The sequence below is a fragment of the Rana temporaria genome, chromosome 12 (assembly GCF_905171775.1).
Source record: "Rana temporaria chromosome 12, aRanTem1.1, whole genome shotgun sequence".
NCBI lineage: Eukaryota > Metazoa > Chordata > Amphibia > Anura > Ranidae > Rana > Rana temporaria.
Window position 1 is genome coordinate 3,277,753 of NC_053500.1, and position 27,298 is coordinate 3,305,050.

The following is a 27,298-nucleotide window of genomic DNA, read 5'->3' on the forward strand; positions in this document are numbered from 1 at the left end:
GGTGGTACAGGGCAGGCTGGGATTGCACAGGGCAGGCATGTCAGATAAAAAAAAAAACGGGATGGTGTCACCCCTCTAGTGGGTGTCACCCGGTGCGGACCGCACCCCCCGCACCCCCCTAGCAACGCCTCTGCCCCCCCCCCCCTATTGGTATGCTCTCCGTGTGTCCTAGGAATACATTTGATACTTTAACATCATCTCTCTTTCCTACAGTCTTCCCTTATCCCGTTGGTGATTGAAGCTTTCACCCCCTACATTGATGGAGGCACTCGCACATTCTATTTCATCGTCTTGTTCTTGTTGCCGCCCACCAACCTCATCGGTTATTATGTACAACTGGTAAGTACTGATGTGTAAATTTCAGGTGGCTTAGAGGTGATATGGGGGAATAAAATTTCCCGTGGCCATGGCATGTGTACAGCCGCCATTCCAGCAATCATAGCCCAGGTGACCGAGCCCCCCACATTGTACAGAGCGCATTATAGAGAGAATATAAATCTCTGTACAGAACGTGGCAGGAGGAGATTTGTGGGGCGAGGAGTTCTTTGTATTCCGGACATTATAAAGTGATAAAAGTCGTATCTCTTTTTTAGACCATGCATCATTATATGAAAACCGAGCAAAGCGAACGGGATCTGTACATCCATCCGATATTTGTAAGTATGATGGCCACCCGCTCTGATCTTCCACTATGTGCCCAGGGATGAGTCCATAATGTGCCCTGCTTTGCCGCAGCCCCCCCCCCCCATACTGTGCACTGGTGTGCCCCATAATGTATCCTGATGTTCCCCATGTAGTGCGCTCTCCTGACCCCCTGTGCTCTGACCTGCTGACTCCTACACTTGGCCATGCTTCCCCCCGTGTACTGTGGACATTTTTTTTTGTACATTTTGGAAATGCCCCATAGTTGCACTTTAATGTAAGTTTATTTTTCTTTGTTTTCTTAACTTATTAAGCATTTATGTTGAACGTAATGTAAAGAAATTCTGTGACAAATGCATGTAATGTGGACAGTGAAATATGTAGGTGGGGCTTTGTGCCGGTGTGGCTTTAGTGTAGGTGGGGACACAGGGGGCCCCATGATCTTCTATTGCCCGGGGGCCCCATGAGTTGTCAGCAGGCATGTACTGGCCATCGGAACTACCGGGAGTTTCCCGGTGGGCTGATGGCTCAGTGGACCGGTTTCAGTGACAGTCTGAGCCTGTCAAAACGAATGGCTGCGCGGCTTCCAACGCACCGATCATCCCCGGCTGTTCCCTGTGTCCTCCTCTTCCATGTCCTCCTCCTCTGCCCCCAGTGTGCTCCGGCTACTTCTCCCGTCTCCTGTCCTCCTCCTCCTCCGCCCCGTGTGCTCTGGCTGCTCCTCCGGTCCCCTGTCCTCCTCTGCCCCCAGTGTGCTCTGGCAGCTCATCCGGCCCCTGTTCTCCTCCTCCATTGGGTGAGCTCCGCCCACTCCTCTGGTCCCCTGTCCTCCTTCTCCTCCTCCACCCTGTGTGCTCTGGCTACTCCTCCGGTCCCTGTCCTTCTCCTCCTCTGCCCCCAGATTGCTCCGGGAGCTCCTTCGGGCCCCTGTCCTTCTCCTCAGCCTCTGTGTGCTCCGCCCACTCCTCCGGTCCACTGTCCTTCTTCTTCTTCTCCTCTGGTCCACTGTCCTTCTTCTTCTTCTCCAACCCGTGTGCTCCAGCCGCTCCTCCAGTCTCCTGTCCTCCTCCACCTCCTCCACCCCGTGTGCTCTGGCTGCTCCTCCGGTCCCTGTCCTTCTCCTCCTCTGCCCCCAGCTTGCACCGGGCGCTCCTCCGGCACCTGTCCTTCTCCTCCGCCCCTGTGTTCTCCAGCCACTCCTCCGGTCCCCTGTCCTTCTCCTCCGCCCCCAGTGTGCTCCAGCCGCTCCTCCAGTCCCCTGTCCTTGTCCTCCGCCCTGTGTGCTCCTCCCACTCCTCTGGTCCCCTGTCCTTCTTCTCCGCCCTGTGTGCTCCTCCCACTCCTCTGGTCCCCTGTACTTCTCCTCCTCCACCCCATGTGCTCTGGCCCTGTCCTTCTCCTCTTCTTCCTCCTCCGCCCTGTGTGCTCCTCCCACTCCTCTGGTCCCCTGTACTTCTTCTCCTCCACCCCATGTGCTCTGGCCCTGTCCTTCTCCTCTTCTTCCTCCTCCGCCCCGTGTGCTCCGACCACTCCTCCGGCCCCTGTCCTTCTCCTCCGCCCGTGTGCTCCAGCCGCTCCCCTGTCCTTCTCCACCCCCTGTGTGCTCCAGCCGCTCCTTCGGTCCCCTGTTCCTCACCTCTGTCCCGTGTGCTACTACCACTCCTCCGGTCCCCTGTCCTTCTCCTCCTCTGCCCCAGTGTGCTCTGGCCGCTCCTCCAGTCTCCTGCCCTTCTCCTCCACCCTGTGTGTTCCGTCCGCTCTTTCGATCCCCTGTCCTTCTCCTCCTCAGCCCCCAGCATGCTATGGCCGCTCCTCTAGATGTGCAAAGCTGGTAGAGACACCCCCAAAAAGACTTGCAGCTGTAATTGCAGAGAAAGGGGGTTCTACAAAGTATTGACTCAGGGGGGCCCCATACAAATCCCCCCCCCACACTTTTCACATATTTATTTGTATAATTTATAATTTTCCTTCCACTTCACAATTATGTGCCACTTTGTGTTGGTCTATCACATAAAATCCCAATAAAATACATTTACGTATTTGGTTGTAACATGGCATAATGTGGAGAATTTCAAGGGGTATGAATACTTTTTCAAGGCACTGTATGTGAGGGTTCCCATCTCTGCGCAGCTCCCATGGCCATCACAAATGGGTCCCACTAAACAGAAATCCTTTGCACTAGAGAAGCAAAATACACAATTCTCTCTCCCTTCAGCCGTACCTTCAGATTGTCACATTCGGGGGCCTCCTGTGGTTCTTAGAATGGAAATTCGGAACGAGGAGCCTGAAACGAGATCCCATGTTCAGGTGGGTCAAGAAGACATAATATAAGATATGGTAATTGGTGGAACCTCAACTAGAGGGGCCACTTCAGCCAATACTCTTTCCTCTCTCTACAATCAGGTTCACCAAAAGAGAACATCCCTTTACCCAGAATCCCGAGCAGCTGGACGATGCCGATGAGGAGGTCCTGGCTGAGAGAGAAAGGGTTAACACCTTGAAAACAACACACCAAGAGGAAGAGGTAATATGTATACATCATGCACATGTTTACCTTCCTGGGTGGAAGTCCTCCCGTACAGTCTCTAAATGAGCTATATGGTTGGAACCCCATTCTGGTGGTCTGGGGGGCATATCTCAGCCTCTCCTGGGTGGAAGTCCTTCCTGTACAGCCTCTAAATGAGCTACATGGTTGGAACCCCATTCTGGTGGTCTGGGGGGGCATATCATAGCCTCTCCTGGGTGGAAGTCCTTCCTGTACAGTCTCTAAATGAGCTATATGGTTGGAACCCCATTCTGGTGGTCTGGGGGGCTTATCTCAGCCTCTCCAGGGTGGAAGTCTTTCCTGTACAGCCTCTAAATGAGCTACATGGTTGGAACCCCATTCTGGTGATCTTGGGGGGCATATCTCAGCCTCTCCTGGGTGGAAGTCCTTCCTGTACAGCCTCTAAATGAGCTACATGGTTGGAACCCCATTCTGGTGGTCTGGGGGGCTTATCTCAGCCTCTCCTGGGTGGAAGTCTTTCCTGTACAGCCTTTAAATGAGCTACATGGTTGGAACCCCATTCTGGTGGTCTGGGGGGGCATATCTCAGCCTCTCCTGGGTGGAAGCCCTTCCTCTACAGTCTCTAATTGGGCTATATGATTGGAACCCCATTCTGATGGTGATTTATTCCCCTTTAGAGCCCAGCCATCCTGGTGGACGCTTTGCGCAAAGAGTTTGAGGAGAGGTCGGGGGTCTCCAAATGTTTCGGGAGGAAAAAGAAGAGGACGGCCATCAGGAACACCTCATTCTGCGTCAAGAAAGGTAAACATTCCTCCTAGAGCCTGAACCCGGATATGTTAAGGAAATGTCTCGAGGTTGTTTTCAGTTCTTCCCTTCTTCACTTCGATCTAAAAATACTGAAAGGACGAAAGTTCCTATTTTTTTGTAAAATGAAGCAAAAGATCTGATTGGTTGCTAGGAGGAAATGGATATCTTTCACAGAAACTTTTGTAAAAGAGGTCCAATGAGATATTTATCGGTGCTTGGGCAATTTTTTATTCTCCTGAAGGTGAAGTCCTGGGACTTCTGGGGCCCAATGGAGCTGGGAAGACCACATCTGTGCTGATTCTGGCGGGAGAGATGAAGCCCACAGCTGGACAGGTGAGGGGGAAATGCCCTTCAAGGTATTAAGTCCTTCCAAGAAAATCCCTGCCCATTGGCTGAGACACCTCATTCATTGTTAATCTGTCCATGCAATCAGAGGCGGCTCTAGGCTTTGTGAGGCCTTAGACATGGGGGCCCCACCATGCCCATAATGGGTAAAAAAATTCAACCAAATAAAAATGGCTGCAGAATGTTGCACGGATCTAGCACACAGGGATTGAAAAGAGCCAAATTAGGCGGCCGCGAGGCCCCTGTGAGTGCAAGGCCTTAGGCGACCGCCTAATTAAAGAGCCGCCTCTGCTGGCAATGCCCTTGTCTTATCTAATGTCACAAGGTACCCGGCCATCTAGCGACAGAAGAGAAAAGTGCAGAAACTCCAGAATTAGGGTGAAATCATTTGACCTCCTGATAATTGGCCGAGGCAACTACCGCCTGGCAACTAAATTTAACAGCATCCCTGCCTAAACATCAGGGTGCTACATCAGGTAGACCAAAGCAGTAACTAATTGACTCCCACAAAAAAAAAGGGTGAATGACCCTAAAGAGACAGGAGGTTGTAGAAAAGTTTTTCACATACTCAACAATTAACATGCGATTCTAATCATGGACCCTCATGATGTCTCCTCTCTCACCTTACCTGACTGCCCCCTACAGGTGGTACTGGGCAATGCAGGAGACTCTTCCACACTGGGCTACTGCCCCCAACACAACTCCTTGTGGCCCAATCTGACTGTGAAGGAACACCTAGAGATCTCCGCCGCCATCAAGGGCATGAATAAAGAGGACACAGACCGTGCTATCAAACGGTAAATTGTGCATGACTCAAAGTCCTCATCATAATGCCTTTCAGGAGTTGCCTGACTCAACTTCCTCTGCTCCTCCACATTGCTTGTGACCCAAACTAAATTTACAGGTGCCACTCAAGGCTCCACCGGTCTTATGTGGCAACTGCCTGGGATGCAGAGAAGGACAGAGCTCGCCCCAGCTCTACACATCTAATGGAAAAAGGAAAGCTCCTGAAAGACGCTCGTCTTTGCAAAACCTCGTAATAAGGTGTTTGACAGCCTCATCCCGAATTCCAACGAGGCCATGCCCGAATTACAATCAGGGCCGATCCTAGGGTCACAGACGCCTGGGTGCAGAAATATTTCTGGCGCCCCCACATGGGCGGGTCCTCTTACTAACTCCTCCCCTTTACAAATGTTTCTATGGCTACGACTTAAACACAGAGATGCTCCCCTAAGAAGTCTTCATTAGTGTCCCCCATCAGAGCCCCCCCCCACAGAAGGTGTCCCCCATCAGAGCCTCCCCACAGCAGTTGTCCCCATCAGAGTCACCCCCAGCAGGTGTCCCCCATCAGAGCTTCCCCACAGCAATGGTCCCCCATCAGAGCCTCCCCAGCAGGTGTCCACCATTAGAGCCTCCCCATAGAAGGTGTCCCCCATCAGAGCCTCCCCACAGCAATTTTCCCCCATCAGAGCCTCCCCAGCAGGTGTCCCCCATTAGAGCCTCCCCACAGAAGGTGTCCCCCATCAGAGCCTCCCACATCAGGTGTCCCCATAGATCAGTACCTGTCCAATAGATCCCTGTAGCTCGGGCGCGCTGGGAGCAGAAGCACATTACAGGGGGCGGGGCATACGTGGCATCTTTGGTTACTTGGAGGGTGGCACTCGGAGAGCATTTCTGGGAGTGAAATGCTCCCCATGACTAAGCTCCGTGGGTGGAGTGACACGTGTTGGGGGGCGTGGCCTGGTTGGAGCCCAGGCTGAGGCTGTCATACACCTTCTTACGAGGTTTTGCAAAGACCAGCGACTTTCAGGACCTTTCCCTCTATATTGTTATACAGTTCCCCCAACTAATCTGATGTGGCTTCACCTTATCTCATCTCCACAGAGGCCTAAATAAATAGTTTATCTTTCTTGCCCTATTGTTGCTAATATTCGTCAAAGATTGGTTCTGTCCCCTAGTCTCCTTCCTTCAGATGGCTCACAGTCTTGTACCCCCATTCATTATATATTTTGTTTTCCATATTTATAAATAAATTCATCATTAACTTGGTCCTATAAAGCATAACCTGATTGCTATTGATGTCTTTGTAGGGTGGCCGAAGCTTTGGAGCTGAGGGATCATCTGCAAAAACCCACCAGGAGGCTTTCAGCTGGAGTTTCCAGAAAGGTGTGTCATTGTATTGGATGGTGTTGGATCAAAGTGGCGGCATTCCTATAGAGCAGTGGCAGCCCATCCATAGGGGGCACACGCGCCGCCCCCCCCCCCCCTGCCAAGGCTGTCACAAAAAAAAGGGGCCCCTTTAAAAAAAAATGTGCACTGTGCTCGGGCGCCGGACACAGTGCCCCATTGGGAAGCGTGACGTCTGTGCAATCCCGTGACACTTCATTTGCCCATTTTAGCCCTCCCTGTGGCGCAATCGATTTTGCAAGGCTGCGCAATATACCATGATCTGCAAGGCCGCGCTATATACTATGATCTGCGAGGCTGAGCTATATACCATGATCTGTGATGCTGAGCTATATACTCTGTCCTGTGATGCTGAGCTATATACTCTGTCCTGTGAGGCTGAGCTATATACTCTGTCCTGTGAGGCTGAGCGATATACTCTGTCCTGTGATTCTGGGGCTGTATACTCTGTCCTGTGATGCTGAGCTGTATACTCTATCCTGTGATGCTGGGGATGTATACTCTGTCCTGTGAGGCTGAGCTATATACTCTGTCCTGTGAGACTGAGCTATATACTCTGTCCTGTGAGGCTGAGCTCTATACTCTGTCCTGTGAGGCTGAGCTGTATACTCTGTCCCGTGATTCTGGGGCTGTATACTCTGTCCTGTGATGCTGAGCTGTATACTCTTTCCTGTGATGCTGGGGATGTATACTCTGTCCTGTGAGGCTGAGCTATATACTCTGTCCTGTGATGCTGAGCTATATACTCTGTCCTGGGATGCTGAGCTATATACTTTGTCCTGTGATGCTGAGCTATATACTCTGTCCTGTGATGCTGAGCTATATACTCTGTCCTGTGATGCTGAGCTATGCACTCTGTCCTGTGATGCTGAGCTATATACTTTGTCCTGTGATGCTGAGCTACTGTATATACTCTGTCCTGTGAGGCTGAGCTATATACTCTGTCCTGTGAGGCTGAGCTATATACTCTGTCCTGTGATGCTGGGGCTGTATACTCTGTCCTGTGATGCTGAGCTGTATACTCTATCCTGTGATACTGGGGATGTATACTCTGTCCTGTGAGGCTGAGCTATATACTCTGTCCTGTGAGGCTGAGCTATATACTCTGTCCTGTGAGGCTGAGCTATATACTCTGTCCTGTGAGGCTGAGCTATATACTCTGTCCTGTGATGCTGAGCTATATACTCTGTCATGTGATGCTGAGCTATATACTCTGTCATGTGATGCTGAGCTATATACTCTGTCCTGTGATGCTGAGCTATATACTCTGTCCTGTGATGCTGAGCTGTATGATCCTGACACTAGGGGTGGAAGCAAGTGGAATACAGGGGACGAAGTGGGTGGATTCTATAAGGGGTGGGGCTTATGACAAGTGGGAATTGTCAAAAATAAAGGAACTTCACCAGCCGCCACTTCTGAAAAGCACTGATTCAAGCCTGGTGCTGTTTGTGTTCTTAACATATATATTATGGCTGGGTAGTTTTGGCACATTTACATTAGAAAATAAACATGATAAAACCTGGGGTTGCCATTTTAGATCTTCTATATTTTTTTTTTAGGTGTGTTTTGCCATCAGCATGTTGGGTAATCCCACCATCGTTCTCCTGGATGAACCTTCCACTGGTTTGGATCCAAAAGGCCAACAAAGACTTTGGTGAGTCTTGTCTCGGGCTGATGAAGGACTTAATACCTTGAAGGGGTTGTCTGATTTTGAATAAATTTAGTCTGTTGATTTCCGGCACCCTTCACCCCACATGGGGAAGGCCAGACCTCATCCATGTTGACAAATTTGCCAACAGAACATGTAAATGCCAGCAGGGGTGGGGCATTCTCCAGCTGTAATTTAGAGATGATGGAATCAGGTGCCCAACAGCAGACCAGACCGGAGCCCATTTACCCTACAGATGTCCATTTTGTGGTCATCATGGCTCCCTGGTACTTAGATACTCCAGGTTTCTGGATCTGTGCTTTTCTTCCCTCCATGTGAGTCATTGGGCTCAGCAGCTAATGTCTCTGCTTTAAGATGTTTTCCCATCATCAGTGTCTACAACCAGCAGTCGCTTTGACACGTGTTTCTTGTCTACTGAAGGAGAGCCATCCGAGCGGCCTTCAAGAACAACGAGAGAGGCGCCATCCTGACCACACACTATATGGAGGAGGCGGAGGCTGTGTGTGACCGCGTGGCAATCATGGTGTCCGGGACCCTCAGGTGAGAGAATGAACATCAGGACCAAGTCAGGTGATACCCCAGTAATGCAAATCAATCTGAAAAATGATCAGGTTATGTACCCTTGGTGCAGCTATCCTCAACCAAGGCTCCCGGGGACCCAAGGGTTCCTACAGAGGATGCCAGGGGTTTCTTGGGCTGCTGCTGATTGACCTTCTATTTGATGTATAAATAAGGGTATAATAGAAGGAGATAATACATCACAGCAATTTATCTCTCAGGTGTATCGGATCCATCCAGCATCTGAAGAGCAAATATGGTAAAGGTTACCTCCTAGAGATCAAACTGAAGGACACCCAGCAGATCGATGTGATCCACCAGGAGGTGCTCCGCCTTTTCCCACAAGCCACCAAGAAGGACAGGTAATGCCGCTAATCTGGGGCAACTTTTGGTAATGTCTAGTTTTCAACTTCACAATCTTATTCTAAAACGTTTTGTAGATCCTTCTAAATTTGCTAATTTAAAACTAAAGTTAAATGCAACTGGCACCAGGTGATGGTTTCAGGACACAGAGGAAATCTGAAACAGGTAGATGGAAATTAAAATGCTCTTCATATACGCTACGCCACCGTAACTTCGGGCACAACTTCTAAGACATGGCGGCGTAGCGCATATGAGATGCACTACGCCCGCCTAAAGATACGCGCATCTTTCTGAATCTGGCCCCTGGTGTCCGGCGAACGGGCAAACAGCCAATGTACGTCCAAACTCATGCTCGGGCCGGACCGTTCGCCCGTCCTTACTGCTTAGTACTCTGATCAATACGTAGGTGACAGGTCCCCTTTAACTTTCTTAGACTCGTAGAATTTTTTGATGGGACCTGAACTTATGTCAGCCTTTACTCGGCAGGTTCTCCTCGCTGTTGGTGTATAATATCCCCATGGATAACGTCCAGTCCCTGTCCCAGGCCTTCCTACAGCTGGAGAAGGGTAAGGCGGTAGACTTTGGGATGAGGATGACCATGACTGTAAATGAATCCTCAGGATGTGACACTGACCCTCCTTCATGAATCTTCCTCTCTACAGCTAAGAAGACGTATAACATCGAGGAGTACAGCTTCTCCCAGGCCACCCTCCAGCAGGTGACACCACAGATTTGGAGAGAACATCCCCAATTTTTTCATTGCTATTCAATCTTCTCTAGACCTTACCAATGACATTTCCTTCCATGTGGTATTTTATATGGAAATGCAGGGCTAGATTCACATACCTTTAGGCGGGCATAGCGTATCTCCTATACGCTACGCCACCGTAACTTTGAGAGGCGAGTATGGTATTCTCAAAGATTTTGCCACCGAAGATACGGCGGCCTAGCGTATTAGGGCCGGCGTAAGCCCGCCTAATTCAAATGTTGAAGCTGTGGGCGTGTTTTATGTATATTTGTTTTATGCATATTAAGTGTGACCCCACGTAAATGACGCTTCGATCGAACGGCGCATGCGCCGTCCGTGGACGTATCCCAGTGTGCATGCTCCAAATGACGTTGGCAAATCGTCAATGCTTTCGGCGTGAACGTAAATTACGGCCAGCCCCATTCACGGACGAGTTACGCAAACAACGTAAAATTTGAAAAATTTGACACGGTTCCGACGTCCATTCTTAACATTGGCTGCGCCATCTTTTTGGTGGTGTATCTTTATGCCTGAAAACCCCTTACGTAAACGGCGTATCTTTACTGCGACGGCCGGGCGTATGTTCGTGAATAGGCGTATCTAGCTGATTTACATATTCTAGGCGTAAATCGGCGTACACGCCCCTAGCGGCCAACGTAAATATGCAGTTAAGATACGACGGCGTAGGAGACTTACGCCGGCCGTATCTTAGCAACATTTAAGCGTATCTCAGTTTGAGCATACGCTTAAAGTTGCGACGGCGCGGATTCGGACTTACGACGGCGTATCTACTGATACGCCCGTCGTAAGTCTACCTGAATCTGGCCCAGAGTATTTTATTTGACCATTCCAGAGATGGGTTGTATGTAGTGGGGTGGTACCTATGCCGGCTATAGGAGGACATCTGCAGATGACATTGTACAGGCCCCGGAGATCTGATCTGGTAGATGGTTGAGGGATCTCACACAACTCCCGGGGGACAGCAGGAGGAAAAAGCTTTGCTGACTTGCTTGATTCGCCTGGCTGTATTATGGGATGGAAGGTGTGTGAAAAGGTTGTTTCATCTTTAAATGTTGTTGTTGTTTTCTTCTCAGGTTTTCCTGGAGTTGGCCAAGGAGCAGGAGAAGGAAGACTTCCACCTGGAATCATCGTTCGGTTGGAGGCAGTTGAGCAGTGAGGACATTTAAAGCTGAACTCCGGAAAAACACCTGATCTCTCTCTGCTGCAGTTCAGTAACGCTTACAGGTCCTGTCCCTCCCCCAGCCTGCGATTGGACAGTGAAAGAAGAAGCAGCACAATGATGAGATCATCTCTCTGTTACTTTGCGCTCTCCTCCTATCAGCATGCTTTTTGTCAGCTTCTTGCTTTTACACTCCAGCCCTGCTGTATATGAACTGATACAGTACTAAGTTGCTTGCATTTAACCAATACATTGAATGATTTAACCGCTTGCTGACGGTATCCCATGTCCCTCTCTATGTCCTCCTCCTTCCTCTTCCATTCTTCCTCCGTGACCCCCTTCATTCTTCCTCCGTGACCCCCTTCATTCTTCCTCCGTGACCCCCTTCATTCTTCCTCCGCGACCCCCTTCATTCTTCCTCCGTGACCCCCTTCATTCTTCCTCCGTGACCCCTTCCGTTCTTCCTCTATGTCCCTCTATATTCTGCTGCTGTCCCACTCCGTTCTGCTGCTGTCCCCCTTCATTCTTCCTCCATGTCCCACTCTGTTCTGCTGCTGCCCCCCTTCGTTCTTCCTCCAGGTCCCCCTCCGTTCTTCCTCCGTGACCCCCTCTGTTCTGCTGCTGTCCCCCTCTGTTCTGCTGCTGCCCCCCTTCGTTCTTCCTCCGTGACCCCCTCTGTTCTTCCTCCGTGTCCCCCTCCATTCTTCCTCCGTGTCCCCCTCCGTTCTTCCTCCGTGACCCCCTCTGTTCTTCGTCCGTGACCCCTTCGTTCTTCCTCCGTTACCCCCTCTGTTCTGCTGCTGTCCCCCTCCGTTCTTCCTCCGTGACCCCCTCTGTTCTGCTGCTGTCCCTCTCCGTTCTTCCTCCGTGTCCCCCTCCATTCTTCCTCCATGTCCCTCTCCGTTCTTCCTCCGTGTCCCCCTCCATTCTTCCTCCGTGTCCCTCTCCGTTCTTCCTCCGTGACCCCCTCTGTTCTTCGTCCGTGACCCCTTCGTTCTTCCTCCGTGACCCCCTCTGTTCTGCTGCTGTCCCCCTCCGTTCTTCCTCTGTGTCCCCCTCCGTTCTTCCTCCGTTACCCCCTCTGTTCTGCTGCTGTCCCTCTCCGTTCTTCCTCCGTGTCCCCTTCCATTCTTCCTCCGTGTCCCTCTCCGTTCTTCCTCCATGTCCCCCTCCGTTCTTCCTCCGTGACCCCCTCTGTTCTGCTGCTGTCCCCCTCCGTTCTTCCTCTGTGTCCCCCGTGACCCCCTCTGTTCTGCTGCTGTCCCCCTCCGTTCTTCCTCCGTGTCCCCCTCCATTCTTCCTCTGTGACCCCCTTCATTCTTCCTCCGTGACCCCCTCTGTTCTGCTGATGTCCCCGTTCGTTCTTCCTCTGTGTCCCCCTCCGTTCTTCCTCCGTGTCCCGCTCCGTTCTGCTGTCCCTCTCCATGTCCTCCTCCTTCCTTTTCTGTATGAACAGAGTCAGTGATCGACGACTCTGTCCATTCACATAACTGAAACATTGTAACCTCCTGTGATTACGATGTCTCAGTTTATGAATGGAGAGGAGCCGCTGTCTCTTCTCTCCATTCATTTTCAGTGCAGCTTAGGCTGCAGAGAAAGGGAGTCGGGAATCTCTATCCTCTGTCTCTTTCTCTGTCTCAAGGTGGAGATAAAAAAAAAAGTATCGCAATAAATAATAAAAAATTGTAAAAAATAATAAAAATGTAAATAAAAACACACAGACACCCCACCCCCTTTAAAAAAAAATATATATAAAATAAAGCATTGTAAAAAAAAACTAAATATTTTTTTTTTAAAAATATATTTAAAAAAAAATTGTAATAAATATATTTAAAAAAAATTGTAATAAATATATTTTAAAAAAAATTGTAAAAAATATATTAAAACAAATTGTAAAAAATATATTAAAAAAAAACTGTAATATTACATTTAAAAAAAAGTATCGGTAATCGGTATTGGTAAGTACTTGAAAAAAGTATCGGGACAACTCTAATGCCTATATGTTACTATTACAATTCTAGCCTACATACCCAAGGCCCATTACTATGTTTATCATGTTGAGATAATTGTGTATAATCACAAATTGTTTAGAGGATATCTATCAAGACCTACTATTATAATATTATATTTTTCTACTATTACATGTGTATGTATGACTTTTGTAACAATAAACAATGTTTATACTGATTGGTTCGTCTTAGTAGTGTGCTTCATATAAAGTCCCACAGCCCCTCTCCTTTTTCAATCATACCGGGGATGGAGGTATATGAACTATCATAGTCACTGCCTCAACCAGCAAACATGAAATTGGACGAGTCATAAAAAGCCCTCTCTGCATCCTTGATGTCCCAGTTTCAGAGGTGCTGTAATATGACCATTTCAGTATATCCTAGGTAGGATATACTGAAATGGTCATATTACAGCACCTCTGAAACTGGGACATCAAGGATGCAGAGAGGGCTTTTTATGACTCGTCCAATTTCATGTTTGCTGGTTGAGAGGTGTCTTCATTCTTCACTTCATCTGCAGCTTTAATCCACCTTTGTTTTTCATGAACAGATGTTCTAATGGGAAGTTTCTGGCTTAATGAGGACGTATTCTGATAAGGATTCCAATGCTGTGGCTGCCTATGTGATATCATTCCAGTACCTCTTATCATGCTGTGTGAGATCTCTTATAATCTGGAGATCAATTCCATCCGGTAAGAGGCCCTTTTTAACCTTGGTGGAGGATCTTTCCTTTAAAGCACTTTTCTTGTGGATTTCGTTGGTGCACCTGGGAGATTACGTTTATGAATTTGCCTGTGTGGCGGGACTATCTACATTGATTTGAACTTTTTTCACCATTCACTGTTACTTTTAGCGCGATCTCCTTCCCTTTACAAAGCTAAAATACAACTAAGAGCCGGTTCACACAGAGGCGACTCGTCAGGGGCGACTCAGCCGCCTGACAAGTCGGCGTGCTCCGCTCTGTTCAATGGAACCGTTCTAATACGAGCGGCTCAAGTCGCTCCGACTTAGAAAAAGGTTCTTGTACGACTTTGGGGGCAACGTCTTGAGATCGACCTTGCCGAGTCGCCCCCAAACTCGTGCCGCCCCTGGGTGAACCAGGTATAAATATAAATGGCCACTAACAACAAATCAATATGTATAATAACATACAGTGGAACCTCGGATTACGAGCATAATCCGTTCCAGGAGAATGCTCGTAATCCAAAGTACTTGTATATCAAAGCGAGTTTCCCCATTGAAGTCAATGGAAACACAATTAATTTGTTCCGCATTGACTTCAATGGTATGCAATACCGCATGTGGCCAGAGGCGGGGGGGCGCCGGAGAGCCTCGGAAACAGCCGAAAAGGCCAGAGGACACCTCTGCAAACCTCGGAAAGACTCCGTTCCCGAGATTTGCCAAGGTCAGCTGAGGGCCTTTTCCGTGCATTTCCGAACGGCGCTGATTGGCTGCTATCGGCGACGTTCGGCTCTGCTCGCCCCCGGCGCCCCCCCCACCTCAGGCCAAATGCGGTACTGCACACCTCTTTGGCTTGATTCATGCTCGTTTTGTGAGACAACACTCGCAAACCAAGTTATGATTTAAAAAAAAATACAGCGCTCGTATTGCGAAAACGCTTGTTTACCGCGTTACTCGCAATCCGAGGTTCCACTGTAAACTGAAAAAAAAGGAAAAAACAAAAAACAAAATTAAATACTATATTATAATAAGCATGTCATTCTATCAAAACACTGCATTGTAAAAAAAAAATCTACCATAAATCATTCATAGGTCTGGATGGCGCTCAATGGTTAAGGACCCCCCTCCCCCATACAGTACAAATGTCCCTTCTGTATCTTGCACAATGCTGACCACAGAGCCGGTCCGATCTGTGCAAAAGTTCAGATCTTTAGTTGGGGGGTTGGGTGGGGGAGGGGGGATCTTGGCTTCCTCTGCTCCCCAACCATCAGATGAAGAATGTGGATTGGATGGGGGAAGACGGTTCTGGGCTGGGGGTCCTCACAATATGAGAATTGTCTCTGATGGACGTTCTCGGCTCACACACAAATGGAACAGCGATCCCCAGCGAGGATTCTGGGAGCTGGGCCAACATCGCAGGCACATCTGCGTCCCCGTCATGTGACCTCCTCAGACGGACGCTGTGCTGGGCGAGGAGAAGACAGAACAGATGGTGGTATAGGAGGATCGGGGTGGCCGCGTGTCCGATCCTCTCCGACACCTAAGGTAAGTGGGTCATTTTCGTGACACTTGCTCTCTTCGCCCGGAGAAACGCTTGGGTTCAATACATCTGGAAGGTGGAGTATTGGACCCAGAAATATCACCTTCACCTTCTCGTCTTCTTCTTTCTGTGTCCCTTCATCTTGGTGCTTCGTCTCGTTCGGTCTCGTCATATCTAGATTCCGGAGCCTCTGACAACTTCGTGGACAGGGAAATCGCATCATCCATGAGACTTACCCTCTTGCCCCTCACCACGCCATTGGTGGTCTTGGCGATTGATGACACTGTTCTCCCAGGGGGCCCCATTCGCTTCCAGACACTTCCTGTTAAGATGTCAGTAGGGACACTTCACCAGGAGTGGATATCCTTCCTTATCCTACCTAAGGCCTCAGCTCCTATCGTTTTGGGTCTTCCTTGGTTAAGGCTCCATTCTCCACACATTGACTGGACTGCCGGACAGATCCTGGCTTGGGGTCCCTCCTGTTCCACGTCCTGCCTACCCAAGGTTGCCCCAAAAGAGAAACTTCCTGTTGCCACCATTCCAGTATCTTTTGCTCTTCCTACCACATGTAGTGGTGTCCGGAATGTGTCCTGCAATAGTCAGGCTAATGCATTTTCTAGCCAATGTGGCACTCTGGATGAGGAGTCCGCCTGTGAACCTGAGCCGATCATTCACTCCAGGTTACCGTTGTCTGTCCCTAAAACGCACAGCCAGGCTAACTTGTCTGCAAGTTCTGCAGTCGCTACGCCTTGTGATGCGATTCGGGTAGTCATTACACCTGACTATGCTATTCTATCGGCCTCTGCATCAGCTATGCCAGGCTAACCCATACCCAGTGAGCCTCCTACCTTTTCTTGTTCAGGACCTTCTGCAACCTGTCTAAGGGGCTCAATCCATCCTTTGGATAGATTGCCTCATTCGGCCAAGTGGGATTTTCTACCTTGTTTTCAGGGCTCTCTGCATTCTGCTGGTTTTTCTGCTATCCAGCTTGACTCCTGTGCCCTGTCACCTTCTAACCAACCTGACTTCAGGGTTCCTGTGACCTCTGCCCAGTCTGATGGTCCTGGGCTAGATGCCCAGTTCATCTTTAAGGGTCTGCTTGATCCTACTCAGATTCCCGTTGATCCTCTAATGCCCTTACTTATTCCTAAAAGGCCCTTGGTCCTCAATAAATCCTCTCGTCCTCTCTCTACTTCGGTTCTGGTCAATGAGGATAATCTAAAGTATGAGGTTACTCAAGTTCTGGATTCTCGTCTCTGCAGAGACATTCTTCAGTACCTTGTGCTTTGGAGAGGGTTTGGTCCTGAGGAGGCATCTTGGATTTCTGCATATGAGGTCTTTGCGCCCCATTTGTTGAGGTTTTATCTGGGATTTCCCTTTAGGCCTGGGCCCAGGCTGGGGAGGGGGAGGGGCCATAAGAGGGAGGGTACTGTCATGGATATGCAATAAAGTCTGGCAGCTTACCTGATCTCCATGTGCTCATTAGAGGCCTGACCCTCCCTGTATTGCTCCACCCTAGGTCATCCCAGGAAGCCTATATTAACCACTGCACTGCTAGTCTGCTTTGCTGTTCAACAGTGTTGTTTGCTCAAGTTCCTGTCTGCTGTGTGCTACGATTACCTTCCTGTGTACTGTTTTTGGCTTGTCCCTGACTTCTCCTATTTGCCTGTGCCCTTGACCTTTTGCCTGTCCCTTGGTTACCCTAGTCTGCCTGTTGCCCTGACCTCGGCTTACTCATCACTACCATTTGTCCTGCTTGCTGCTTCCCCTCTCTCTCTCTGCGGAGCGTGACCTAGGCGATCCCAGGGGTTGCGACCTGGATCCAGCTGTGTCGAAGACCAACCTCACCACTAGAGGCTCTGGTGAACACAAAGCTGGGTCTTAGACTCCACGCCCTGGGCGATCTTGGGTTCACTTCCTCTCTGATCGCAGCAGTCGGCTATAGGGTTCACTATCCTGTGGTGCATCCCTGACCCCCACGGGGTGCACTTGTCACCTGGCCACAGGTGACCTGACACATGGGCTTTGGGTGCTGATGAAAAAAAAAAGGGGGATACCATCCAGGACCCTGGGGACCACCAGGCCCCTTAGAGGTCGGGGGGCTTTGGGTGCTTAAGAAAAAAAAGGGGGGAAGCCATCTGGGCCCCTAGGGACCACCAGGCCCCTTAGAGATCGGGGGCTTTTGGCGCTGATGAAAAAATAAAATAAAAAATAAATACATAAATAAAAAAAAAGGGTGATGCCATTGGGCACCTTAGAGGTCTGGGGAGGGGGGGGTGGGCTTTGGGTGCTGACGAACAATAAATAAATGAAAAAACTAAAAGGGGGGAAGCCATCTGGGGCCCTGGGGACCACCGGGCCCCTTAGAGGTCGGGAAAGGGGGCTTTGGGTGCTGACAAAAAAAAGGAAAAAAAAGGGGGCTTTGGGTGCTGACAGAGGAACCCGTAAAAAAATGTTTCTTACATTGGTGATCAGTGGGAAGAATGTCCCTTACATTGGTGATCAGTGGGAAGAATGTCCCTTACATTGGTGATCAGTGAGAAGAATGTTCCTTACATTGGTGATCAGTGGGAAGAATGTTCCTTACATTGGTGATCAGTGAGAAGAATGTCCCTTACATTGGTGATCAGTGAGAAGAATGTCCCTTACATTGGTGATCAGTGGGAAGAATGTTCCTTACATTGGTGATCAGTGAGAAGAATGCTCCTTACATTGGTGATCAGTGGGAAGAATGTCCCTTACATTGGTGATCAGTGAGAAGAATGTCCCTTACATTGGTGATCAGTGAGAAGAATGTTCCTTACATTGGTGATCAGTGAGAAGAATGTCCCTTACATTGGTGATCAGTGAGAAGAATGTCCCTTACATTGGTGATCAGTGAGAAGAATGTCTCTTACATTGGTGATCAGTGAGAAGAATGTTCCTTACATTGGTGATCAGTGGGAAGAATGTTCCTTACATTGGTGATCAGTGAGAAGAATGTTCCTTACATTGGTGATCAGTGAGAAGAATGTCTCTTACATTGGTGATCAGTGGGAAGAATGTTCCTTACATTGGTGATCAGTGGGAAGAATGTCCCTTACATTGGTGATCAGTGGGAAGAATGTCCCTTACATTGGTGATCAGTGAGAAGAATGTTCCTTACATTGGTGATCAGTGGGAAGAATGTCCCTTACATTGGTGATCAGTGAGAAGAATGTTCCTTACATTGGTGATCAGTGAGAAGAATGTTCCTTACATTGGTGATCAGTGGGAAGAATGTTCCTTACATTGGTGATCAGTGAGAAGAATGTCCCTTACATTGGTGATCAGTGGGAAGAATGTCCCTTACATTGGTGATCAGTGGGAAGAATGTCCCTTACATTGGTGATCAGTGGGAAGAATGTCCCTTACATTGGTGATCAGTGGGAAGAATGTCCCTTACATTGGTGATCAGTGGGAAGAATGTCCCTTACATTGGTGATCAGTGAGAAGAATGTCCCTTACATTGGTGATCAGTGAGAAGAATGTCCCTTACATTGGTGATCAGTGAGAAGAATGTTCCTTACATTGGTGATCAGTGAGAAGAATGTCCCTTACATTGGTGATCAGTGAGAAGAATATCCCTTACATTGGTGATCAGTGAGAAGAATGTTCCTTACATTGGTGATCAGTGAGAAGAATGTCCCTTACATTGGTGATCAGTGGGAAGAATGTCCCTTACATTGGTGATCAGTGGGAAGAATGTTCCTTACATTGGTGATCAGTGAGAAGAATGTTCCTTACATTGGTGATCAGTGGGAAGAATGTCCCTTACATTGGTGATCAGTGAGAAGAATGTCTCTTACATTGGTGATCAGTGAGAAGAATGTCCCTTACATTGGTGATCAGTGAGAAGAATGTCCCTTACATTGGTGATCAGTGAGAAGAATGTCCCTTACATTGGTGATCAGTGAGAAGAATGTCCCTTACATTGGTGATCAGTGGGAAGAATGTCCCTTACATTGGTGATCAGTGGGAAGAATGTCCCTTACATTGGTGATCAGTGAGAAGAATGTCCCTTACATTGGTGATCAGTGGGAAGAATGTCCCTTACATTGGTGATCAGTGAGAAGAATGTCCCTTACATTGGTGATCAGTGGGAAGAATGTTCCTTACATTGGTGATCAGTGGGAAGAATGTCCCTTACATTGGTGATCAGTGAGAAGAATGTTCCTTACATTGGTGATCAGTGAGAAGAATGTCCCTTACATTGGTGATCAGTGGGAAGAATGTTCCTTACATTGGTGATCAGTGAGAAGAATGTCCCTTACATTGGTGATCAGTGGGAAGAATGTTCCTTACATTGGTGATCAGTGAGAAGAATGTTCCTTACATTGGTGATCAGTGAGAAGAATGTCCCTTACATTGGTGGTCAGTGAGAAGAATGTCCCTTACATTGGTGATCAGTGAGAAGAATATCCCTTACATTGGTGATCAGTGAGAAGAATGTTCCTTACATTGGTGATCAGTGAGAAGAATGTCCCTTACATTGGTGATCAGTGGGAAGAATGTCCCTTACATTGGTGATCAGTGGGAAGAATGTTCCTTACATTGGTGATCAGTGAGAAGAATGTTCCTTACATTGGTGATCAGTGGGAAGAATGTCCCTTACATTGGTGATCAGTGAGAAGAATGTCTCTTACATTGGTGATCAGTGAGAAGAATGTCCCTTACATTGGTGATCAGTGAGAAGAATGTTCCTTACATTGGTGATCAGTGAGAAGAATGTCCCTTACATTGGTGATCAGTGAGAAGAATGTCCCTTACATTGGTGATCAGTGAGAAGAATGTCCCTTACATTGGTGATCAGTGAGAAGAATGTCCCTTACATTGGTGATCAGTGAGAAGAATGTCCCTTACATTGGTGATCAGTGGGAAGAATGTCCCTTACATTGGTGATCAGTGGGAAGAATGTCCCTTACATTGGTGATCAGTGAGAAGAATGTCCCTTACATTGGTGATCAGTGGGAAGAATGTCCCTTACATTGGTGATCAGTGAGAAGAATGTCCCTTACATTGGTGATCAGTGGGAAGAATGTTCCTTACATTGGTGATCAGTGGGAAGAATGTCCCTTACATTGGTGATCAGTGAGAAGAATGTCCCTTACATTGGTGATCAGTGGGAAGAATGTTCCTTACATTGGTGATCAGTGAGAAGAATGTCCCTTACATTGGTGATCAGTGAGAAGAATGTCCCTTACATTGGTGATCAGTGAGAAGAATGTCCCTTACATTGGTGATCAGTGAGAAGAATGTTCCTTACATTGGTGATCAGTGAGAAGAATGTCCCTTACATTGGTGATCGGTGGGAAGAATGTTCCTTACATTGGTGATCAGTGAGAAGAATGTCCCTTACATTGGTGATCAGTGAGAAGAATGTTCCTTACATTGGTGATCAGTGGGAAGAATGTTCCTTACATTGGTGATCAGTGAGAAGAATGTTCCTTACATTGGTGATCAGTGAGAAGAATGTCCCTTACATTGGTGATCAGTGGGAAGAATGTTCCTTACATTGGTGATCAGTGGGAAGAATGTCCCTTACATTGGTGATCAGTGGGAAGAATGCTATTGTCACATACCATGCTGCCTGAATCTGATGTGCAGAGGGAGGCCTCTCGTACACCTCTGGCTCGGGGACTACTGATGTGGCTGTGAGAGCGTGGTGAGGTATGGTGAGGTATGAGTGGCGGCTGTGAGAGCTGGCTGGATAGCTGGAACAGCAGAACCTGGACTGGTAGACAGCAGGCAGCGGCTGACAACAGGTGCAGGAAGACTGGTAACCCACAGTAGAAGAAGCTCCAGCCAGAGCTAGGCAGGTGCAGGCAGGGAAGATGAACAACTGGATGCAAGTTCTGACCAGGGCCGAATTTTTGTCCCAGTCCAGCCCTGTCAGACAGTGTCAATATTGTCAATGTATGTAGGTCAGTGTATGTCAGGTAGGTCAGTGTATGTAGGTCAGGGTATGTAGGTCAGGTAGGTCAGGGTATGTAGGTCAGGGAGGTCAGGGTATGTAGGTCAGGCAGATCAGTGTTTGTAGGTCAGGCAGGTCAGGGTATGTAGGTCAGGTAGGTCAGGGTATGTAGGTCAGGTAGATCAGGGTATGTAGGTCAGGCAGATCAGTGTATGTAGGTCAGGGTATGTAGGTCAGGCAGATCAGTGTATGTAGGTCAGGTAGGTCAGGTAGGTCAGGGTATGTAGGTCAGTGTAGGTAGATCACTACCGTCAGTGTAGGTAGGTCAATGTAGGTAGGTCAATACTGTCAATGTATGTAGGTCAGTGTATGTCAGGTAGGTCAGTGTATGTCAGGTAGGTCAGTGTATGTAGGTCAGGTAGGTCAGGGTATGTAGGTCAGGCAGATCAGTGTATGTAGGTCAGGTAGGTCAGTGTATGTAGGTCACTACCGTCAGGGTATGTAGGTCAGGCAGATCAGTGTATGTAGGTCAGGGTATGTAGGTCAGTGTATGTAGGTCACTACCGTCAGTGTATGTAGGTCAGGGTATGTAGGTCAGTGTATGTAGGTCACTACCGTCAGTGTATGTAGGTCAGGGTATGTAGGTCAGTGTAGGTAGGTCACTACCGTCAGGGTATGTAGGTCAGGGTATGTAGGTCAGTGTATGTAGGTCAGGTAGGTCACAGGCCAGCCAAAAAATACCTGCATCACATACACCAAAGCATCCTCCCCCCCCCCCCCCCGGTTTCCGGCCTTAGACTTCGGGCTATAGCCACCTAGCAACACCCCTGGGTTCCCCTCTCCTGAATTCTAAAAAGTGCTCTGGTCAGGACGGGGATGAAATCTTCCGGGGCTGAAGTGGTTAAAGGAGTTGATTGAAGCGGCTTAGCGGGATTGTTGGACAGGGGACGATATGTATCGCTGTCACTAAGCTGTCTGATATCTTCCGATCTATATTGTTCCCGCCACCGGCCCACCGCCCCTCCATTATCTGCTTCCTTCATCACTAACCCCTTTCCGTAGAGCCTGTTCCTCATGCTTAGAGACGTTTGTTTTCCTAGATGTTAAACTACATCGTTTCAATTTAATTTCAGATAGTAAGATCCGACCCCAGTGTGACCTCTGATTTGCTGGAATCCCTTGTAAAGACTGTATTGACACGATCTCGGTTGCGTCTTTATTGCCTTAAAAATTCATACAGTAATCATAAACATTAGGTATCAATAATGTTGCCAACATAGCAGTAGCCGGAATTGTCCTTTTAGCTCTCTGTTGTTCTTTAGGTGTGTTTTGCCATCAGCATGTTGGGTAATCCCACCATCGTTCTCCTGGACGAACCTTCAACTGGTCTGGACCCAAAAGGACAACAAAGGCTTTGGTGAGTCTCGTCACAAGTTGATCAAGGAGCTAATACCTTAAAGGGGTGCTCTGCTTTTATAATTATAGACCCCGATTCTTATTGTGACACATAGCAAGAGCCTCATGGTATCAGTGATCTTCTCAGGACACAGCAAGGCCAGACTTCATCCATGTTGATGGATTTGTTTTCTCATAGTCACAACTGTATTGACTAGTGTCTCTTGCTGCCACATGACCTTCTAACACCAGACTGAGCTCAAGAAATTAAATTAGAGCTCCTAATTTTTTGAGGACTGAATGTGTAGTTGTAGCGTATCAGGGAAATAGACGTGCTGATGCGCATGGGCGCACAAGGATGCGCCACGCCGTGAATAGGCGCACGCGCGTGCGCAATGGTGCACGCCCGGCGTGATGATTGCCCCCGGCCTATTTAAACCCGCTGCTGACACTGGCGCATCGCTGGTGTATCTTCAGCTTGTCCTGCATTCCTGAGTTCCGTGTATCTGCTGTTCCTGATCTGTGTACCAACCCGGCTTGCCCTGACCTGATCCTTCTGACCTTCTGGCTTGATCCTTGGCTTGCACCTGACTTCTCTCCGCCTGCTTCCTGCATCTGATCCTGGCCTGGCCACTGGACTCTTTTATATTGCTCCCTGAACTTGAATTCTGGACTGATTTCCTGTGTTGACCCCTGGCTTGGCTCCCTACTCCGCTATCTAGTTTGCCCTCCGGTTCCTGCTTCCTGGACCACCCAAGCACGCCTGTCTACAATTCCAGCTTCCCGGCACCTGTGCTTCGGTGGGCACCACACCTGCTGTGTCACCTTCAGTGGTGTGCTGCGCTCAGGGGCGGACTGACCATTGGGGTTTTCGGCACTGCCTGAGGGTCCCATGCCACTAGGGGGCCCCATCAGGGTTGCCAGGCTCAATAAAACCAGGGACAGTATGTAAAAATCTGTCTTTTTTTTACATCTTTCCCTGATATGTCCAAAACCAACATGCTTTTGATGTGAAAATCCTGAGATTTTAGTTGCCCTGCTTCTGCACTGCCTCCTGACGTGATGGCCATCTGTAAGCCCGTGGGCCCCATAATCTTCTATTGCCCGGGGGCCCCGTGAGTTGTCAGTCCACCCCTGGCTGTGCTCGGCCACAAGGGGAGCCCTCCTAGCATCTCGGCCTTCTACCAAGTTTCTGACATTGCGCTAGTGCCCATCATCTTGATGTTGTAGAAACATTTGTCTCCTCCATTTATATTATTGGTTTAAATCCTATAACCCATGCACTACACTAAGAGGTTTATACAGGTGCCACTGCCTAAAACCACAGCGCTGTCTCCACTTCAGTTGCGGAAAGGGGGCGCCGGCCTGACACCCACCCCCAGTGTGACGCCCCTTAGTATGCCACTGATACAAAGGTATGACACCTTAGGCTTCTTTTGTGTGTTCAAGGAGAGCCATCCGAGCGGCCTTCAAGAACCGGGAAAGGGGCGCCATCCTGACCACACACTATATGGAGGAGGCCGAGGCTGTGTGCGACCGCGTGGCAATCATGGTGTCCGGAAAACTCAGGTGAGAAGGAACGATGTCAGGACTGAGTCAGGGGAAGCTTTTAGGAAGCCAGGAATACACAGAGGAAGTCAGGATCTCTTCCATGTATGATCTGTAGGACATTGATCCAGTATACCTGAGTCATGGGGGAACCCTACCCCATAAACTTCATGAGGAAGGATAATATAATGCAGATTACTTCGCTCTGGTATGACAGAGGTTGGAGATGGAGACCTCTCTGCAAACACGAGTTATTGGAAATTTCTTCCTATTTCCAAATAAAGACGTTTTATATTTTGGTATTAAGAAGATTATACAGCAGTGACATTTTGGGTATCCTCTTACTTTCTGTAGTAATGAGAAGGGTCACCAGTACAAATGGAGAGGTCAATCTCCTCGGCGGGTACACGGTCCATGATAAAAACTCAGTTGAAGGTCTAACCCTTCCTTACTCTATCAAGAACTAACAAAAATATGTTTTTCTTTTGCATACACACCCACACAGCATTCTTCCCCTCCCCCAGGTGTATCGGATCCATCCAGCATCTGAAGAACAAATTTGGTAAAGGTTACCTCCTAGAGATCAAACTGAAGGACACCCAGCAGGCCGATGTGATCCACCAGGAGGTCCTCTGCCTTTTCCCACAAGCCGCCAGGCAGGACAGGTAAATCTGGACAATATTCCAAGACCTCCAGTAACAATTGATTCTTCTAACCCCATTATTAAGCGATTCTTGGGTCTCCTTAATGGTTGATCCTCAGTGTTAACATATCCCTTAGATAACAGATTCTTGGATCTTGGGATATGGCAGAATCACGTGGTAAGTGACCTCAAGATCTCAGCAACGACAGACCACAATCCTGTATAGACGGATCTGTAAGTACCGAATATACTCGAGTATAAGCCGAGTTTTTCAGCAAATTTTTTTATTCTCCTTGGATAACCTTTACTTTATAGACTTGTTGGGTTTAGTGATTGGATGTCTCCATTGAATGTCATTCTTTACCCCGCAGGTTCTCCTTGGGTGACCTTTACTTTGTAGACTTGTTGGGTTTAGTGATTGGATGTTTCCATTGAATGTCGGTCTTTACCCCGCAGGTTCTCCTTGGAGGACCTTTACTTTATAGACTTGTTGGGTTTAGTGATTGGATGTCTCCATTGAATGTCGGTCTTCCCCCCCACAGGTTCTTCTTGGATGACCTTTACTTTATAGACTTGTTGGGTTTAGTGATTCGATGTTTCCATTGAATGTCGGTCTTTACCCCGCAGGTTCTCCTTGGAGGACCTTTACTTTATAGACTTGTTGGGTTTAGTGATTGGATGTCTCCATTGAATGTCATTCTTTACCCCGCAGGTTCTCCTTGGGTGACCTTTACTTTATAGACTTGTTGGGTTTAGTTATTGGATGTCTCCATTGAATGTTGGTCTTTACCCCGAAGGTTCTCCTCGGAGGACCTTTATAGACTTGTTGGGTTTAGTGATTGGATGTTTCCATTGAATGTCGGTCTTTACCCCGCAGGTTTTCCTTGGGTGACCTTTACTTTATAGACTTGTTGGGTTTAGTGATTGGATAGTTTCCATTGAATGTCGGTCTTCCCCCCGCAGGTTCTCCTTGGGTGACCTTTACTTTATAGACTTGTTGGGTTTAGTGATTGGATGTCTCCATTGAATGTCGGTCTTTACCTCACAGGTTCTTATTGGGTGACCTTCACTTTATAGACTTGTTGGGTTTAGTGATTGGATGTCTCCATTGAATGTCGGTCTTTACCCCGCAGGTTCTCCTTGGAGGACCTTTACTTTATAGACTTGTTGGGTTTAGTGATTGGATGTCTCCATTGAATGTCGGTCTTTACCCCGCAGGTTCTCCTTGGAGGACCTTTACTTTATAGACTTGTTGGGTTTAGTGATTGGATGTCTCCATTGAATGTTGGTCTTCCCCCCGCAGGTTCTCCTTGGATGACCTTTACTTTGTAGACTTGTTGGGTTTAGTGATTGGATGTTTCCATTGAATGTCGGTCTTTACGCCGCAGGTTCTCCTTGGATGACCTTTACTTTATAGACTTGTTGGGTATAGTGATTGGATGTTTCCATTGAATGTCGTTCTTTACCCCGCAGGTTCTCCTCCTTGTTGGTCTATAAGATCCCAATGGATAACGTCCAGTCTCTGTCCCAGGCCTTCCTACACTTGGAGAATGGTAAGATTATGCAGCTGGTAATGGAGCTGAAGATGAATGTGAAGGACCTCACAGGACGGTACGAAGGTCGCTGACATTTGTGTATTTTCTTTACACAGCTAAACAAACGTATAACATGGAGGAGTACAGCTTCTCCCAGTCCACCCTCGAGCAGGTAATGGCCCTGATATCCAATGAACACTGACAAACACGGTGATAAAATCCCGACTTTCTTGCTGTGATTTATTTTGTTCTGTAGGATTTCAGAAGGTTAGGAAATCTAATAAGGGTCTCAGGGGACAGCAGGGGCAAGGAAAAAACAGAACCTTTGTCTTTACTAACTTGCTTGATTTTCCTGTCCATGTTCCTGAATGTAAGGTGCGGTGAGAAGGTTCTTAGTCTTTGTTGTTGGATTTACTGACAGGTCTTCCTCGAGTTGGCCAAAGAACAGGAGAAGGAAGACTTCCACTTGGATTCATCATTCCGATGGAAACACCTGAAGAGTGAAGAGATATAACATTGTCTGTAATATTATTATTATTATTATGGGTCCTGTGTGTGCGGCTGAACCTTCTGCCTGAGAAGTTGCACTGAGATGGATATTATGGAGGAAGCCGAAATCAAGTCACCTGACCAGCGAGGAATTCATGACCTATAAGAAGTGTCGGAGGACTCCTTAAAAAGAAGACTAACCCTTTATATGTGCCTGTATACAGTATATACTGACCTATCAGCTGTGTGATTATGTAACCACAGAGGGGGGGGGGGGGAGGAGCTACATTACTATTCCAAGTAAACGTTCTTTTCAAATTTAACAGAACTTTTTCGTAGAGTTTTGAGCCGAATTTCAGGCGTCTGTTCATTAAAAGAAAAAAGAAAAATGTAGCAGAATACGTATTTGGCCTAAATTGGTGAGGAAATTCGATTTTTTTTTATATGTTTTATAGCAGAAAGTAAAAAATATTCTTGTTTTTTTTTTCAAAATCGTCAGACTTTTTTTGTTTATAGAGCAA

At 48.0% G+C, this 27,298-nt stretch overlaps 2 protein-coding genes across 2 annotated transcripts in view; both read left to right on the top strand.

Annotated features, from left to right (window-relative positions):
• Positions 1-11,855, top strand: part of LOC120919391 (ATP-binding cassette sub-family A member 10-like) — a 53,338-nt gene extending 41,483 nt beyond the window's left edge. Inside the window, exons 26-39 of the mRNA XM_040331544.1 lie at positions 214-339; positions 594-656; positions 2,858-2,949; positions 3,046-3,166; positions 3,826-3,949; positions 4,197-4,288; positions 4,946-5,097; positions 6,391-6,466; positions 8,047-8,141; positions 8,577-8,696; positions 8,936-9,076; positions 9,564-9,643; positions 9,740-9,795; positions 10,920-11,855. Coding sequence (XP_040187478.1) covers positions 214-339; positions 594-656; positions 2,858-2,949; positions 3,046-3,166; positions 3,826-3,949; positions 4,197-4,288; positions 4,946-5,097; positions 6,391-6,466; positions 8,047-8,141; positions 8,577-8,696; positions 8,936-9,076; positions 9,564-9,643; positions 9,740-9,795; positions 10,920-11,012 — 1,431 coding nt within the window. The 3' untranslated portion in view covers positions 11,013-11,855. The remainder of the gene's footprint in view (positions 1-213; positions 340-593; positions 657-2,857; positions 2,950-3,045; positions 3,167-3,825; positions 3,950-4,196; positions 4,289-4,945; positions 5,098-6,390; positions 6,467-8,046; positions 8,142-8,576; positions 8,697-8,935; positions 9,077-9,563; positions 9,644-9,739; positions 9,796-10,919) is intronic.
• Positions 11,856-14,989: 3,134 nt separating this feature from the next.
• LOC120919393 (ABC-type organic anion transporter ABCA8-like) lies at positions 14,990-27,186 on the top strand. The gene is made up of 7 exons (XM_040331546.1): positions 14,990-15,240; positions 22,490-22,584; positions 24,012-24,131; positions 24,635-24,775; positions 26,227-26,306; positions 26,405-26,460; positions 26,710-27,186. The coding sequence occupies exons 1-7, from the start codon at positions 15,064-15,066 to the stop codon at positions 26,800-26,802; spliced, it is 762 nt and encodes a 253-aa protein (XP_040187480.1). The 5' UTR covers positions 14,990-15,063; the 3' UTR covers positions 26,803-27,186.
• Positions 27,187-27,298: the final 112 nt, after the last annotated feature.